Consider the following 18,413-nt stretch of genomic DNA (forward strand, 5'->3'; position numbering starts at 1 on the left):
AGGCAGCCATAGTCCAGGGGTTCCTCTTGGTTCGTCATTTTCCTCTATTGTTAAGCTCTATATTCACTTGAGGGGAGACTACACTACATAATACACCAAGCTGACTCACACTGCCACATATACACCTTCTTACTATAGAGATGGAAATGCAGTGCTATTCGTTTATGTGATTCTTAAGCAATTTTTTATCGGCTGTGTGTGTGTGAGAGAGAGAGAGAGAGAGAGAGAGAGAGAGAGAGAGAGAGAGAGAGAGAGAGTACAATAGAAGGTAAACGACAAAGCATAAACAAATGAAGAAAGAAAAGGAGGAGTAAAAGGTATTAAACAACTACAGAGAGCGACAAACAAGAACACCAACAATAACACTCACAAAAACACAAAAGTGAACGTCTATGATATAGTTTGAGGTCACAGAGACAACAGACAAGTCGAGGAGACGAAGACAAAACAGTGACGAAATAGACGAGTAAAAAAAAACACACATCACAAAAACACAAGAGACGTAAAATGAAACACAAAGTTACCAAAGACAAAATACTTAAGTCGGGTTTCAGTCGGTGAGAGGAGGTGGTGTAAGTAACAGTATGAGGTGTGAGAGGCGATTGGGGGAGAGGAGGTGAGAGGAGGTGGTGTAAGTAACAGTATGAGGTGTGAGAGGCGATTGGGGGAGAGGAGGTGAGAGGAGGTGGTGTAAGTAACAGTATAAGGTGTGAGAGGCGACTGAGGGAGAGGAGGTGGTGTAAGTAACAGTATAAGGTGTGAGAGGCGATTGGGGGAGAGTCGGTAATAGGAGGTGGTGTAAGTAACAGTATAAGGTGTGAGAGGCGATTGGGGGAGAGGAGGTGAGAGGAGGTGGTGTAAGTAACAGTATAAGGTGTGAGAGGCGATTGGGGTGAGAGTCGGTGAGAGGAGGTGGTGTAAGTAACAGTATAAGGTGTGAGAGGCGATTGGGGGAGAGTCGGTGAGAGGAGGTGGTGTAAGTAACAGTATAAGGTGTGAGAGGCGACTGAGGGAGGAGGAGGTGGTGTAAGTAACAGTATAAGGTGTGAGAGGCGATTGGGGGAGAGTCGGTAATAGGGGGTGGAGTATGAGGTGTGAGGCGGCGATTGAGGGAGAGGTGGTGAGAGGAGGTGGAAAACGAATGCCTCTTTTGGGGAGTCAGTGAAGGTGTCTTTTATTCTCCTCTTCCTGTCATTACAACACGAACTTGTAACCTAACCTAACCTAAGTAACGCTAGTGTTCAATCGTCAGGTGGAATAGGCTAAGGGGAGGAGGGGGGGAATCTTCAGGTGATCCAAATACCTTCCAGTTCCTACATCTGCTGCATGAAAACTGGTATTGGCGATGAAGGTTTATTTGAGGCTTTGAGGAGTTTGGCTGAGTGGATGTGTGCTATAATTGGGAAGCTCATTGGAACTTTATGTCCTGAATACGTAATACTGGGAAGCGGGGAAGAGAGAGAGAGAGAGAGAGAGAGAGAGAGAGAGAGAGAGAGAGAGAGAGAGAGAGAGAGAGAGAGTTAGTTAGTGTACCTGGGTGGGTAACACAGGTAAAACCGAGATCATTTGCTAAAAATTCTTTAAAATATGCTATTTACACATCATTTGCGTCGCTAATTTATAAAAATATAATGAGATTCGGGTAATAGTAGTGGATTTATGTTGAATATTCATTATGTACTGGTCTCAGGTTTCTTGGTGGGGGATGACAGAGGGGGGTAGGAGGGAGGGTGGGAGGTGCAGGCACTGGCCACCGTCCAAGATCTCTTTCTTATAAAGGTTGGGACCCTCTTGCCCCCGTCTCAGCTCTTCCTGTGGGTGGCTGCTGGCTACTGCTACTGCTGCTCCCGCGGTTGTTGATGTTGTATGATGCATGTTGTGTCGCTTCAAGGACAACCATCACCAGACATACCTTATTAGCACCACGAGTTACCCTTACTAACCAGACATGCCTCATTAGCACCACGAGTTACCACCACCAGCCAGACACACACCACTCTCACACAACCACCCAAAAAAGCTGCACAACACCTCACTTAGCCTCCAGCCTTCATAGACGACCAGCAAATATTCCCCAAAACACATCTATACTGTGCGTCTCGGTAAGACCATGAGAAACATGACAAGTGCAATAGAGTACTGTGAGGTAGGTAGATGAGGTGAGAACACTGTAACGCTGTGTCCTCAAAGTCGATCAGCTATTAAAAACTTGTTGACATTTAGGATTGAAGACAGTCCATGGTGTGGTAATGGGGTTCAGAGCAGACATGACCCCTGCCTGGCCCACACACACACACACACACACAAGCACAGTCTCACTCCCACGAAACATTCAAGCCTTTGATGGGTTGCTCTATGTTTGTTTTATCTCTCTCTCTCTCTCTCTCTCTCTCTCTCTCTCTCTCTCTCTCTCTCTCTCTCTTTATATGTATCTCTCGGCTAAAGTCTTCCTCCTAAATGGGTAACCATCTCACACGGACACTTATTTCGGAAGAAGATTAACCATTCTGACGCTGCCTGGTTGGGTTAGGTTAGGTTAGGATGGTTAATCTTCAGGAGAAATAATATAGTATGTCTAGTCTTCGGATGACCCACGCTAGAGCTGGTTAAGAACTACCCGTGTAGACTCCCTGAATCTTATTATACGTATCCGCACCTCGACGCCCTCAATTGGCTCCACCTCAGTGACCCTCATCCCCGCCTCTACGATAACGACTTTCATTCAGGCGCTGGAGGTGGTGACAGGAGGTGACTAACGAACCAATGAATTATCCACTACAGCTCGTTTGGTAATACACCCTACCAGCGGCGGCCATGTTAACACCTCACTCAACCTGCCTAATTATTATCTTAACATATTATCAGTATTAGAAGCTAAACTGATCATTGAGGAGAGATACATTTTCTAGTGCTTATAGATTAACAAGGTGGTGAGGGGTGGGTGGTGACAGGTGGGTGGTGAGGGGTAGGTGGTATGTGGTGGGTGGTGAGAGGTGGGTGGTGAGGGGTGGGTGGTGACAGGTGGGTGGTGAGGGGTAGGTGGTATGGGGTGGGTGGTGAGAAGGGATAGTCAAGCGCGAGATAAGAGAATTTACTGTAGAAAATACTATTGATAAACGCAGCTGTTGTGTTGTGTCGAGGGAACTATATAACGTGTACCAGTGCTAAACAACAGATCCAAACACCTATGACACTGAACAATACCTGTGTCAGTGAACAACACATGTGGCAGTGAACAACACCTGTGTCAGTGAACAACACCTGTGGCAGTGAACAACACCTATGTCAGTGAACAACACCTATGGCAGTGAACAACACCTATGGCAGTGAATACCTATGGCAGTGAACACCTATGGCAGTGAACAACAGCCTGTGGCACTGAACAAAACCAGTGGCACTGAATAAAACCATTGACGTTACTTAACAATATATGTCCGTGAATGTATCTATCCCTCACAGCCAGAGCAGACATACAGTATGTGTGTTCTCCCGTGTGTAGATGTGTAGGCAGCATCACACACTACTATAGAAACGGACCAGACAGCCATCAGACATCATCAAGACGCCCCCCACACACGTTCTTAACTACACCTGGGTTATGTAATATAGTACACAAATGTTAAAGGTTAAAACTTGAACTTTAGTAGCGACCTCGAGCGCGGGCAGGAGGGTAGGGTGGGGGGTATCAACAAGAACAGGTTAGGTGGCCTCCCTTCACTATCTCCATCACACACCATCGTCCTCCCCTCCCTACTATGTTCTGGTCACGGCTCTGTCTCCCCATGCTGTTTTTCTTTGGCTCCCCCTAATACCTTGCCTCCCCTGGCTCACCTGTCTTCTTTAACTGGTCCCTCTGATCACTCCAGCTCTAAGGGGCCCGTAACTATTAACCTTTGCAGTGTGTGACTTCAAGGGTGTTTGGGTCTCAGTGTGCTTTGGATTTCAAGGTTTATTTAGGTCTTATGATAACACTATTAAGGGGAAAACTAAAATCATCAGAACTAACTTTAACGTCACACAGTTCAGTCCACCCGCCATGTGAGGACTTTACGCCAACACTCACTCACTACTTGATGGTTGCACATAAAAGAGTTCCTCCCTCCCCTGCTCTCCCCTCCTCTCTCTCTCTCAACAATCTCCATTTGTATTGGAAGACGAATATGTTTTCTGTTTCATTCCTCCTGACCTTCGACGATATACTCACTGACTGTATCCTTCACTTGTGTAGTATTCCTCTCCCTCCTCTTCTTCCTCCTCTCCTCTCCCCTGTCCTTCAGTCTTACATCTTCATCATCAATATTTCATCCGACATATGTTATTCATCACGACATTTCAGATAGCCTATTTCTTCGACATTTTCGTTACCTTTTTATTTCAGGCGTTAAAGTTATAATTCTACAAAAGACTACTTCTAAAACATTAAAAACCTCACTAAACCAACTAAAACAAAACCTTTTCCTTTACCGCATTGTTTTAGCTTCACATTAGTGCGTAGGTGATGCTGCTGCTCTCGTTGGTTTCTTATGCCGTCCAGCCGTGATATAAAGAGCAAACAGTCAAGGAAAAAGTATGTCGTCATCTGGAACAACAATATACTAGTATATGCCATGACTCCCACGGCCACCAGGGAGTGACTATCTAGGTCTGGCCAGTAGTATGAAGGCGCTGGAGATATAACCTTGACCGTGGCTTATACGACTAAGGTTATCGTTATCCAGCACCCGTATTGTATTTATACTATCACACCTCAAATACTTCTTTGACCCATAACAATAAATACCAGCTGGTGAGTTATAAGGGCGAGGGTTGAAATGACACTCTGGTCAAGACGTTCCTGTTCTTAATACTTAAATATATTCTTGTGTATAGATAATGTTTCTTCTGAACATTTTCGGATCACCTGAAGATTAGCCCACTAGTTTATTCCACCTGATGATTATTACAGGGGTTAGGTTAGTTTAAGGTTTAGGTAAGGTTTTTATGTTAGGTTAAGTTTGGTTAATCTTAAGATGAAATAAATTGAAGGGTTAATCTTCAGGTGACCCAAACTTTCAGAATGTGATGTCTTGATTTTCTACGCGTTGCCTCAAAAAACCACCAGACAAGATACTTCATCAAATAACCTTCTCCCTCACCTTGTAAACTGCACGTCACGCTACGTCCCTTGTCAATAGAGTAGATTAATCATAGTCTTATCTTCCCCTCATCTTATATGTACTTTGAGTTATGTTAATATAAAAATTATCGATGTGTTTGTGTGTAACCAGATTTGAGACTTAGTAATTAATATAGTTCTTTTGTTTTCTTTTTATGGGTAACTATTATGTTATTGTATATATAATTTTCCTCAATATCTCTTAGTTATGATTCACAAATGAGTTAACAGTTATACTTGGAGTTATACGTTCACTTGATAAGTATAAATTCAGGTTTATAACAGAATGGTGACCATCAGTTCAAGAGAGAGAGAGAGAGAGAGAGAGAGAGAGAGAGAGAGAGAGAGAGAGAGAGAGAGAGAGAGAGAGAGAGAGAGAGACCCTAAACAAAGTCGTCATGAAAAATAATTACACTAACTCACTCCACCTTTCCTCCTACACCTCCTCCTCCACACACACTACTAAATACAGTTACCCACAGTTGACGTGTTCACCCTGGATCACCCTAAGATATAAACCTCACCCTGGCACCCTTAATGATCCACCACGCCCTCGCCAGTAAAGGTATATGCAGGTAAACTTGGACCATAAATAAGACAAGGCTTTATTGAACACAAGTTAGCGACACTTTGATAAAACTCAAGTTTGTTGGTGTGTAAAAGTTGGATAGTTCCATGACCCATTACCTGGATTAACACATGTTAGTACCTGTTATATGTGGAGGTGAAGACACAGGTGTTATATGTGGAGGTGAAGACACATGTGTTATATGTGGAAGTGAAGACACAGGTGTTATATGTGGAGATGAATACACAGGTGTTATATGTGCAGGTGAAGACACAGGTGTTATATGTGGAGGTGAAGACACAGGTGTTATATGTGGAGGTGAAGACACAGGTGTTATATGTGGAGGTGAAGACACAGGTGTTATATGTGGAGATGAATACACAGGTGTTATATGTGGAGGGGAAGACACAGGTGTTATATGTGGAGGTAGAGATGCAAATTCATCTAACCTAACCAAAGGAGAGAGAGAGAGAGAGAGAGAGAGAGAGAGAGAGAGAGAGAGAGAGAGAGAGAGAGAGAGAGAGAGAGAGAGAGAGAGAGAGTCCGTCCCACTGGTGAACCACTATTTAATACAGTTAGAACAAAGTTAAAGAGTCGAGGGAGTAAGAGGTGAAGGCAGAGGTTAATTGGCATGTTCTTATGTCATCTACTGGGAATACCTTGGGTCTTGGGAGCTAATTGTGTTACTAAATGACTTCTGGTACTGTTAACACGGACGTACACGGCTTTCACTCTTATCGCTCAGGTTTAGTGGAGGTAACGGGATAAATAATACGGTAGTTGTAATATGTATATAAAGTCAATCTATTAATATTATTAGACACGCTTGCTTATTTTACCCTTTAGAATTTAGATGAACTACCTTAGCGCTACCTGAGGGGATTTGGTTAGGTTAGTTTTAGTTAGCCTTAGGGGTGGTTAATCTTCAGGTGAAATAAACTAGGGTGTCTAATCTTCAGGTGATCCCATCTATTAATTATAATTAATAAGTGATAATTATCACTTGTAATTATTTTTGCTGCTGTTATTAATTATTCTCATTACTGGTATTATTAATATGTCATTATTTCTGATACTGTCTTTAGTCATACTGTCATTATTAGTTAATTACTTTACCTAATGTTCTTGTTATTATTTATGTTATTATTATTAAAACGGTAAGTCCTCAAAGCAGGTGGACTGACGGATCTTGGAGGTTTTATGAGTGACGGATCTTGGAGGTGTTAAGAGTGACGGATCTTGGAGGTGTTAAGAGTTGCGGATCTTGGAGGTGTTAAGAGTGACGGATCTTGGAGGTGTTAAGAGTGACGGATCTTGGAGGTGTTAAGAGTGACGGATCTTGGAGGTGCTAAGAGTGAATGATCTTGGAGGTGTTAGGAGTGACGGATCATGGAGGTGTTAAGAGTGAAGGATCTTGGAGGTGTTAAGAGTGACGGATCTTGGAGGTGTTAGGAGTGACGAATCTTAGAGGTGTTAAGAGTAAAGGATCTTGGAGGTGTTAAGAGTGACGGATCTTGGAGGTGTTAAGAGTGACGGATCTTGGAGGTGGGCAGAGTGACGGATTCTGGAGGTGTTAGGGAGGATTTCAGAATCTTGGAGGTAAGCAAGTGAGTAAAGGATCTGGAAAAGTTAAGAGTGACGGATCTTGGAGGTGTTAAGAGTGACGGATCTTGGAGGTGCTAAGAGTGAATGATCTTGGAGGTGTTAGGAGTGACGGATCATGGAGGTGTTAAGAGTGAAGGATCTTGGAGGTGTTAAGAGTGACGGATCTTGGAGGTGTTAGGAGTGACGAATCTTAGAGGTGTTAAGAGTAAAGGATCTTGGAGGTGTTAAGAGTGACGGATCTTGGAGGTGTTAAGAGTGACGGATCTTGAAGGTGCTAAAAGTGAAGGATCTTGAAGGTGATAAGAGTGACGGATCTTGGAGGTATTTAGAGTGAAGGATCTTGGATGTGTTAAGAGTGAGGGTTCTTGGAGGTGATAAGAGTGACGGATCTTGGAGGTATTAAGAGTGAAGGATATTGAAGGTGTTAAGAGTTGCAGATCTTGGAGGTGTTAAGAGTGAACCCAACTTTCTGCCCCATTTACACACAACTGCAAGGTCTCAGTTGTGTTCCTCACTGTAGACAACACAACAGTATACTGTATATTGTTTTTCACTCTTGATTTGTTTGACTTTTTTATCCATTTCTGTATTTATTTTTGGTTCACTTTTTTTCCCCCAGGCCCCGATGTGGGTCAGTGACCTGTGCCCGGGTGGGTTAATCCCCTAAAAAAAAAGAAAAAAAAAACTAACCAGTACAGAAAGACTCTCTCTCTCTCTCTCTCTCTCTCTGTATATCAGGGGTCGAAATTGTAGTTTACCTGCCCGAGGCAATCTACAATAAGAAGGGACACGACCAATGATGACATCCTCAACTTGCCCGTCAACTAATTAGATTTTCCCTAATTAATAATACCAGGTAACTCACACTCACACACACACACACACACACACACACACACACACACACACACACACACACACACACACACACCTATGACTTATGTAAATTTAATTCAAGTTGACATTTTCAACTTTTTTCTTTAAGCTTATTTCATAGCTTTCTTTGTTATAGATCGGGGGTTACTGTTGTTTTTGTTAGCTTTGTTGTTGTTGATGGTGATGGTGGTGGTGGTGTCGGAGTCGGTCAGGTATTCCCCGACTCTTCTCCCGTGTACCGTGGATCCGAGGTATGACGTGACTCCCCCAGTGTATAACAGCTTCCACCAATCACAGGTAAGGGACCAGGTGTGTGTGTGTGTGTATGTGTGTGTGTGATGGCATGAATGAGCTAAATAGGATGATCACGCTGTTCAGGTCATGCCGAAAAAACCCTGGCGCCCCGTATCACCTGTACCCACGTTCACCTTTGCAAAGAGACGGAAAGTTGATCCAAAAAACCAAACGTCTTAAGCAACAATCACTGCGTTACTTTGGTTAATAGGTCAGCTACTGTTAAACGGGAGGACTGATAGATGGATAGATAGATAGATAAACATAGACAGGCAAAAACAGATAGATCGATAGAATGATAGATACATAGACAGATAAATAAATACTGTAGATATATAGAGTAAAAACGCCATACAATTATACATTGATTTAGTATGTATACAGTATAGTTAATTCAGATATACAACATCCATACACAGACAGGCGATACTGATGCTGAGACCTTATTAAGACTTTCTTTAACTTCTGAATGATAGGAAGTATTGTTAATTATCTGGTTTTGTCAGTATAAACGTGTGTCTTTGGGTAATGGTAGCGATGACTTTCACGTTGTTTTTATTTTACCAGGTGACTTAGCTTAATTATTGGGTCGGGTTAAAACTTGTTCCGGATAACTAACATGTTGCGAGTCACTTAATGAACGACATGTATTACTTCGTCCACATACACACACGCACATACACATACACGCACACACACGGGGAAAATAACCTTCACCAACTCTAACTTGATCACAAATATACTAACCAAAAGAGTACCACACCTGTCCTAACTCAAATCTGTTTATCACATAGGACACACCAGGTACAATGCAACATGACACACACACACACACACCATGGCATGACTCGTAAGCTCCACATACTGTGCCAAATAAAACCTATCGTGAATATAAGTCAACACCTTCTTGCTACACTCTGATCTGTTCCACGTCTGGTCCACCTCAAAGGACTTAAGAGTATCGTCAGTCAGAAGTATAAGACCAGATATCAGTTCCGTTTTTCATATTTACGTCATCAAAAATAGCCCGGGGGAGGAAGGTAGGAGCGAACATACATACATACATACATACATACATATTATTCTGCTACACACCTCTACTGTCGGCGGAATGGTAACAACAGGGACAGGATTGGACGGATCCTTTTCAAACCACTACAGTATCGCTTGAACCTAAAAGCATTCGGAATAACGGAAAGGACAAGAGGGAGGGAGAGGGAGGAATCTGGGGAGTATTGGTAACCTATACAATATACAAAGAGTTGGTTGGTACGTACACACATACTCACAATGCACATATACACACACACACACACACGTGTACACACACAGCCAGACACATAGACATACACGTACGCACACACATTCACAAGCACGCACATAAATACACGTGCACACACACACACACGCAGGCACATACACACACACACACAGGTACGCTATAAACACCTTCATTAATTTACACCAAGACGACAGGTAGCTCGCACCAGCTGGTATTGCCAGTTGCTGTTTAAAGCTGTGTACAGTATAGCTTCGCCTTGTGTGTGTGTGTGTGTGTGTGTGTGTGTGTGTAGATCGCCTATCCTGACACCTGATGCGGGATATCAAAAAAAGACACAAACAACAATATACCAACATTTGCTTCACCTGTAATGACCTTTAATTTCATCTTGTACGAACCTCAATAAATGTCTTAATTAATAACAGGCCACCAGACTCTGATTACACAGTCTTAATGTTGTGTAGCTCAAGGTCCTGGCGAGTATAAATGCTCATAAACACACGAGTAAGAGTACAATGGGAGACTTACCTCACTTTTTTTTGTATTCTAAGAGTAAGGGACAACACAGGCTCCAATAGTCTCCCCAATCTCCCTCACGTGACCCTACAAAATATATCTAGGCAAACAGTATAGCCTACAATCATATGAAAGAGAAGTATCAGATCATGATACTTTTTCATAACTCTGTACAAAATATCAAAGTGAAAGGGAGTCTTTAAGGTGATCTTATTAGAAAAGGCCAAGATTCGTTTCTGTTTTATATTTTATTTTTTTTTTATTTTTGGAGGGTGGTGGTGGGGGGTGATGGTATTGGTGGTGGGGGGTGATGGTATTGGTGGTGGGGGGATGGTATTATTTGTGTGGTGGTGGTAGTAGTAGTATGTGGTGTGTGTGTAGATTTTTCTGGTGTAGTGTGGTATTGGTGGTGGGGCCAGGGGTGGGGTGGTAACAGTGGTGGTGGGGATGAAAGGTGGGTAGTAGGGTGGTGGTGGTGTGGTGGTGGTGGTGGTGGTGGTGGTGGTGGTGGGTGGTGGTGGTGGTGGTGGTAGTAGTAGGTGGTGGTGGCGGCGACGGCGGAACTCTTGATATGAAAACACGAAGCAAAAAATAATTTTCTTCAAGTAACACACGAATGACCAGCAACATTAGCAGCATCAATAAAAACATGTAGAAAGTGCAAAAGTAGCAGGTCAGTGAGAGAAGCAGGTCAGTAACAGAAGCAGGTCAGTAGCAGAAGCAGGTCAGTAGTGATAGCAGGTCACCACCAGCAGGAGGAACAAAAACTATGAATTATTACCAGCCGAGTCAAGTATACAAGTGGCGTGCGGCGGCCGAGTGGATACACCGCTCACCTGTCCCAAGGGGCGTTGGTTCAAGATGCACTCACAGTCTACGAGGCTAATTTTACAGCAGGAAGTGAAGGCTGTAGTGTCGACCACGTTACCGATGACTTGGTACTACGGTGAACTATCCCAAACGCGTCGAGTAATCACTTTCACCTTCAAACAGTAGGTCAGTCGGGCGTCACCTAAATCTTACCTAACAAGTGTGGCGTCTTCACTCCCGCCTTATGACACGTGACACTGCACCACACAATGATGCCCCCCCACAACATACTCTCCTCCGTTCACTTTCACCCATTGTGTCATACCAACAATAGTTCTTATCATTATCGTGTTATATTTCTTTTTTTTGTTACTTAGGTGAAAGGTCGACAACATTCTTAATATGTGATAAACACTTAGGATGACGTTCGGGGATTGTCATATTCTGTTTGAAAGAGAGTGAAAAGGGGGTGACTTTTTCAGTGTGTGTGTGTGTGTGTGTGTGTGTGTGTGTGTGTGTGTGTGTTATTTCACTTCACATATTTCACTGTGTCTACCTACTGTACCCCACTATACAGTAATTCGTTTTCTCCTTCTTTTTCGTCTTCGTCTCTAACTTATTCTCTCTTTCTGTTCCTGCTTTCCTTTCTCCTCCCCTCCCTCCCTCCCTCACTCTCCTGTTCTCCCTTCACTTGATCCTCTTCTCTCCCTCCCACCTACTCCTTCACCACCCTGCTAACACCTCACCAATATCACAGGTAACTGAGGACACCTTTACACCCTCATACTCAACACCCCCCAAGCATCACCCTGTACCTCCTAGTTACCGAGTACCACCCAGTATCCTTAGCTCCTCCCAGCACACACTTAACCTGTCCTCCTCCTCCCAGCACACAACCCAACCTGTCCTCCTCCTCCCAGCACACAGCCTTAACCTGTCCTCCTCCCCCCTTAACCTGTCCTCCTCCCCCACAGCCCACCTGCCTCCTCATCCTCCTCCCAACACACAGCCTTAACTGTCCTCCCTCACACAACCCTTAACCTGTCCTCCCATCTTCCTCCTCCCAGCAAACAGCCTTAACCTGTCCTCCTCCCAGCACACAACCTTAACCTGTCCTCCACCTCCCAGCACACAGCCTTAACCTGTCCTCCTCCTCCTCCCAGCAAACAACCTTAACCTGTCCTCCTCCTCCTCCTCCCAAACCATATTAATTAATTTTCTCAATTAGTCATTCCCGTGTGGCGCCTCGCTGGTAATAGGAGTGTTGGCCATGGTAGTTAATTAGTACAGTACAGACAATAAAAGCTGTAAAGTCTACGGGAGACAGCAGTCACAGCAACACAACAGCAGCGGTGAATTCGAGTGTGTAAAGTAACCATCCGTGTTGAAGGTAAAACAGCAATAACAGCACATAATTATCTCCACAGCAGCTGTAAATAGACTAGATACAGCTTAGTTCCTTCTAAAACATAAGTGGATTCTAAAGTATTAAGGGACTTAAAACATTGAGAAAAAATAATTTGTGTTGTCTTAATATTTTTTTGTCATGATAATTGTATTCGATTTCATATTCCTGTGTGTGTGTGTGTGTGTGTGTGTGTGTGTGTGTGTGTGTGTGTGTGTGTATAAAAGACAGGAAGAGAAAGGCAAAGAAAAAGAGGGAACTGTTAAGTAGAAAGTAACAGCTCATGGTTCACTCTCTCTCTCTCTCTCCACAGCCACAACAAAATTTAGATTATATTACAGAACAAACTTCACCAATTATCTAATGTCGCCAAGATGAACAAACTCCATGAACATCCCCACCATTAGTTAGGGAAAAAATACATTGTTAAGTTACCTATTGCAGAGTTAGTAAGTGTTCATCATCATGCAGTGAACACACACAAATATCACTGCCGTCACTGTCATTTACTTTCACCGCCTAACAGAGAATGGCACAGTGATTTTGTGTTATTGTAACCTGATATGTGTGTGTGTCTGTGTGTGTGTGTGTGTGTGTGTGTGTGTGTGTGTGTGTGTGTGTAACAGGGCACTTATACCAGTTAAAGCGCAAATACCTCGTGTGCCACATGATATCAAACTGTCTCATGTTATTAACTCTAGGTTGAAATAACTCAGCCATATAATTATTGATATGTATATCTGTATGTCTGTCTGTCTGTCATGTCGATAAGCTGTTATTAATTAGGTTACCATTACTGACTATTATTATTATTATTATAACACAATCACGAGACATATTTCACTTTTTAAAATCCAAAGAAATTGGCTACAGCAAAAACCACGAGACCGACAGACAGACAGACAGACAGACAGACATGAAGTCCTCAAAGCACAGTTTCCGGTGTAGAATCTAACAAACAGTGTTGCGACCATATAGCCATGATTACACTTATCAGAGCAAATCCAGTCACTCTTTTTAACTCAAACAGTCTAAACGATACACCCACACCCACTTTTACACCCACTAACACAGCCACAGCCACACCCACTTTTACATAGCAACACCCACTTTTACGCCCACTTACACAACCACACCCAATTTTACACCCACACCCACTTTTACACCAACTTACACAACCACACCCACTTATACAGCCATAGCTATTTACACACCCACACCCACTTTTACGCCCACACCCACTAACACGGCCACAACCAGAGGACAGCAGCAGAAGCAGAGTGTCCGCCAGGCTGTAAACTCTTTCATGAACAGTGATCAGCTGACTGTGAAGTTGTAAACCCAAACCTTTTTGTTGAAACTCGCCAAGTCACGGATGGAAGGGTAGTGAATGATGGGAGGGAGGGAGGGAGGGAGGGAGGGAGAATACACTGAACAACGGGAGGGAAACGGAGTGGGAGGGAGGGACACACACACAAAAAAACACCCTTACATAATCCTCTCTCTCTGTCTCATCGGGTATTCTGGTCACCTTTAAATGAACAAGTCTATTTTAAGCAACTTTTAGTTTAAAGTTTGAAAAGTAATTATCTTTACGGTTTCTTAAGTATTTCTCTCTATTTGATAATGTGGAAAGTGATTCCCTTTATGAGAAAATACCACACACAGACACAGAGCCAATCAGCATCTTACTTATCTTGTCACAATCAACCAATCAGCGCCTTGCTTATCTTATCGCAGACAACCAATACAGTACACACACACAATGAAGCAGTTTGTTCTTATTGAGATAGCAGTCATAAAGCTTTAGCTCTCTCATCGACGCTAGAGAGAATATAACGACCTTGTATTGGATTCTAAATAAGATACATAGATAAACAGATATAGATACAAAACTATAGATAAAGAAAGATAAATGAATATATAACTATACATTTCTTTTAAAATTCGTCATACAAGTTAACATTGATTCAGCCTGTATATAGCTATTACAGGTATATCAGCAGCAATATATACCTAGAGAGTGCAGGTATACACAAAAAAACGGTAAACAATGAGACAATTTGACCAAGCATGACCCAACAAAGTTACCCTGTGTTTATTACCACCCAAGGTCCTTTATGTACACCGGGGAACTTATTACTCAACTGCAATAATCGTGCAGGTATATAATCACAAGGTGGGTACTGCAGCTACAACACAACATGGCTGGACTTGCTTAATGTTGCTGTTTGAAATTCCACTCTTGTTGGGTTATGGAACGTGGAATTTAAACATCTTGGACTCTGGCTAGTTAACTGGTAGACTGGTTATTAACTGGGAGACTGGTTATTAACTGGGAGACTGGTTATTAACTGGGAGACTGGTTATTAACTGGTAGACTGGTTATTAACTGGGAGACTGGTTATTAACTGGGAGACTGGTTATTAAGTGGGAGACTGGTTACTAACTGGTAGACTGGTTATTAACTGGTAGACTGGTTATTAACTGGGAGACTGGTCACTAACTGGTAGACTGGTTATTAGCTGAGAGACTGGTTACTAACTGGGAGACTGGTTAGTAAAATTTCTAATTGGGAGACTGGTTACCAACAGGGAGACTGGATACTAAATGGAAAACTGGTTACTAAGTGGAAGAAAATTTTTAACTGGAAGACTGGATACTAACTGGAGAAACTAGATAATAAAACAGTGTATCATAGCAGCGCCCACAAGAACAAATCAACAGCGTCTGCAGGCGATTTCCTTCAACCCACAATGACATTCTTATAAAAGCTCTGCCAGGCGAACCTTCTCCAGTCTCTCCTGTCTTATGGTGGCGATGTGTCATGGCACGAGCAAGTTATACCCAGATGTTTTCTCTCTCTCTCTCTCTCTCTCTTTTCTCTCTGTTCTCTCATCATCATCATCTGAGTGGCTATCTCTTACTGACGTTTGAGCCACCACCTTAAACAAGGCTCACGTGACTACTCTCCGTGGGTGGGATGCTATCACGAGGTAGTCACGCGAAGTTTTTATGTTGCAAAAAGGGAAAAAAGAGAAAACTGATTATAGGTGTTTTTTTATTGTTGATGGGAAACTTCAATATTGGAAGGTCAGGTCATTCATCATGTGTTCTCCCTTCCTTTCCTGATCCTCCCCCTGATACTCCCTTCCCTCGCTTCTTTCCTCCCTGATACTCCCTTCCCTCGCTTCTTTCCTCCCCCTGATACTCCCTTCCCTCGCTTCTTTCCTCCCCCTGATACTCCCTTCCCTCGCTTCTTTCCTCCCCCTGATACTCCCTTCCCTCGCTTCTTTCCTCCCCCTGATACTCCCTTCCCTCGCTTCTTTCCTCCCTGATCTCCTTCCCTCTTCTTTCCTACCTGATGCTCCTTCCCTCCTTCTATCCTCCCCTGTCCCTTCCCTCTTCTTTCTCCCTCCTTCCCTCCTTCTTTCCTCCTGATCTCCCTTCCCTCCTTCCTATCCTCCCTGATACTCCTTCCCTCCTTCTTTCCTCCCTGATCTCCCTTCCCTCGCTTCTTTTCCCCTGATACTCCCTTCCCTCCTTCCTTCCTCCTGATACTCCCTTCCCTCGCTTCTATCCTCCCCTGATCTCCTTCCCTCGCTTCTTTCCTCCCCTCCCCCTCTTCTATCCTCCCCTGATACTCCCTTCTCTTTCTATCCTCCCCTGATACTCCTTCCCTCGCTTCTTTCCTCCCCTGATCTCCCTTCCCTCCTTCTTTCCTCCCCTGATACTCCTTCTCCTTCTTTCCTCCCTGATACTCCTTCCCTCCTTCTTTCTCCCCTGATCTCCCTTCCCTCCTTCTTTCTCCCCCTGATACTCCCTTCCTCGCTTCTTTCCTCCCCTGATACTCCCTTCCCTCCTTCTTTCCTCTGATACTCCCTCCCCCTTCTTCCTCCCTGATACTCCCTTCCCTCGCTTCTTTCCTCCCTGATACTCCCTGCCCTAACTTCCTCCCTCCCACCTTACTCCCTTCCCTTCCTGATACTCCTTTCTTCCTCTCCCTCTCCCTCCCACATCCTACCTTCAATCTCTATTACTCTTACAACTCCCTCTCTGCATCCCACTCACTTCCTCTGTTCCCTCTCCCTCTCACACACCTTACCCTCCTACTTCCCTCCCTCCCTGCCACGCCCAAACTTCCTCTCTCTCATTCTGTTACCTCTTATACCCCCCCCCCTCTCTCCCTCTCTCCTCTGCTCGATACTTGAACACGAAGACTCAGCCTCGCCTCATACAAAACAAATATATCGTTCGTTCCGGTTTTCGGAGGTTTTCTGTAATTGAGGAAATGTTTACTTGACGTGATAAAAAATAGTGTGTGTGTGTGTGTGTGTGTGTGTGTGTGTGTAAATAGTGATAGGTAAATAGTGATAGAGAGGGAAAATGAGACACACAGACACACACACAAAGAAAATGAAGACACTTTTGGCCTAAAGTAATATTGTTCCATTAGGGGTTTGCGCGTGCTTCTGTGCTTGGTGGTGTAAGCGTGAGTCCTCGCCAGGCAGTGTGTGGGTTCGAAAAGCAGTGTAGTTTTTTGTATGTGTATGTGTGCGTGTGTCTCATTGTCCCTCTCTATCACTATTTACCTGCAGTTTCCTTTCCTCCATAATGTCTCTATTACTCGCCTACACCTGAAATTTATCAAACCCCTTTACCTGGAGTTTTAAATCATTCAGACTGCCCACACCCGAGTCACCATACACAAACCAATCTCCCATGAGAAATACATTTATAAACGAATGTGAGGAGACTTTCTTTAATACCTAACCTAACCTCACCAACCCAACCTAACTTATCTAACACTAGTTTTGTTTTATCGGATTATTTGGTTGCTAACACACACACACACACACACACACACTCCTGATTAATTTCGATGTAGGATTCAAATAACTTTTTCTGCAATTCATTCTTCACAGCCTTACCTTCACTAATACGGTAAATCATCACTAAAATAATAATCGAGTCTAATTAATTAACCTGCCTACGGTACTGAATCCACACGCGAGAATAAAAGTTGGATCACGCCCAAGAGAAAATTATATCAATCACTAATTTCATATCTGCATAGTGTGTCACATCAGTCTCCATCAGGTGTATGAAATGGGTTCAGGCACGCTCTCAGTGGTGCTGGTGCAGGTGGTGGTAATGTTTTTGTTTTGTTTGTGCTACGTACGCCGGCTAGTTTATTGTGCACCCCCATACTCATCCTGTGAGCGGTAACACAAGAGGATTTCAGAGTAGAGGTCACAAAAGGTGTCTATAACTAACCCCAGTGGTCAGGATATTATGGCATTGAATGTTAGAGTATTTCAAATAAATTCTCTCTTTAGTTCTATACATAAAGGGTACAGGAGTGTGAGGCAGTATGTCTGGCCGCACACTTACTTATTCACATTTGCGTGAGAGGCTTGGTTCTACACATGGGATATGATATATCTACCGAGTCCAAAAAAGTGGATACAATTTTAATATGTCGGCTATCTTGCCATTAGAGATAAAGTGTTGTGCCATTTCACACACAGTGTGTTTGGACCTGTCCCTAAAAGGTTCTATCTTCACACAGTCAAGGGCGTAGTGTTCAAATGTTTGGCCACACACTTTACATTTAGTCTTGTTCACATCTGCTTGAGGGGTATACGGCCAGATGTGGTGGTGATGGTGGTAGTAGTAGTAGTGGTGATGATGGTAGTAGTGGTGTGTGACGGTGGTAGTGATGGTGAGGGTGAGGGTGCGTGGTGGTGGTAGTGGTGCGTGGTGGTGGTGGGAGTAGTGGTGGTGGCTATCCATCACGATGCTCGCCAGAAACCCATCAGTCGACTTTAGTGTCAGTGTCATAAGAATCGTGTATGACTTCGCCTTCCCACGTCACACAACACAACACACCGTCACAATA

General features: G+C 43.6%; 1 protein-coding gene across 1 annotated transcript in view; it reads left to right on the forward strand.

The window, feature by feature from the left end:
• Positions 1-11,157: 11,157 nt before the first annotated feature.
• The window catches only part of LOC121858400 (proline-rich protein HaeIII subfamily 1-like), a 13,128-nt gene continuing 5,872 nt past the window's right edge, over positions 11,158-18,413 (forward strand). Inside the window, exon 1 of the mRNA XM_042354846.1 lies at positions 11,158-11,288. Coding sequence (XP_042210780.1) covers positions 11,158-11,288 — 131 coding nt within the window. The remainder of the gene's footprint in view (positions 11,289-18,413) is intronic.

The sequence above is a fragment of the Homarus americanus genome, unplaced genomic scaffold (genome assembly GCF_018991925.1).
Source record: "Homarus americanus isolate GMGI-L3 unplaced genomic scaffold, GMGI_Hamer_2.0 scaffold57980, whole genome shotgun sequence".
NCBI classification, from domain to species: Eukaryota; Metazoa; Arthropoda; class Malacostraca; order Decapoda; family Nephropidae; genus Homarus; species Homarus americanus.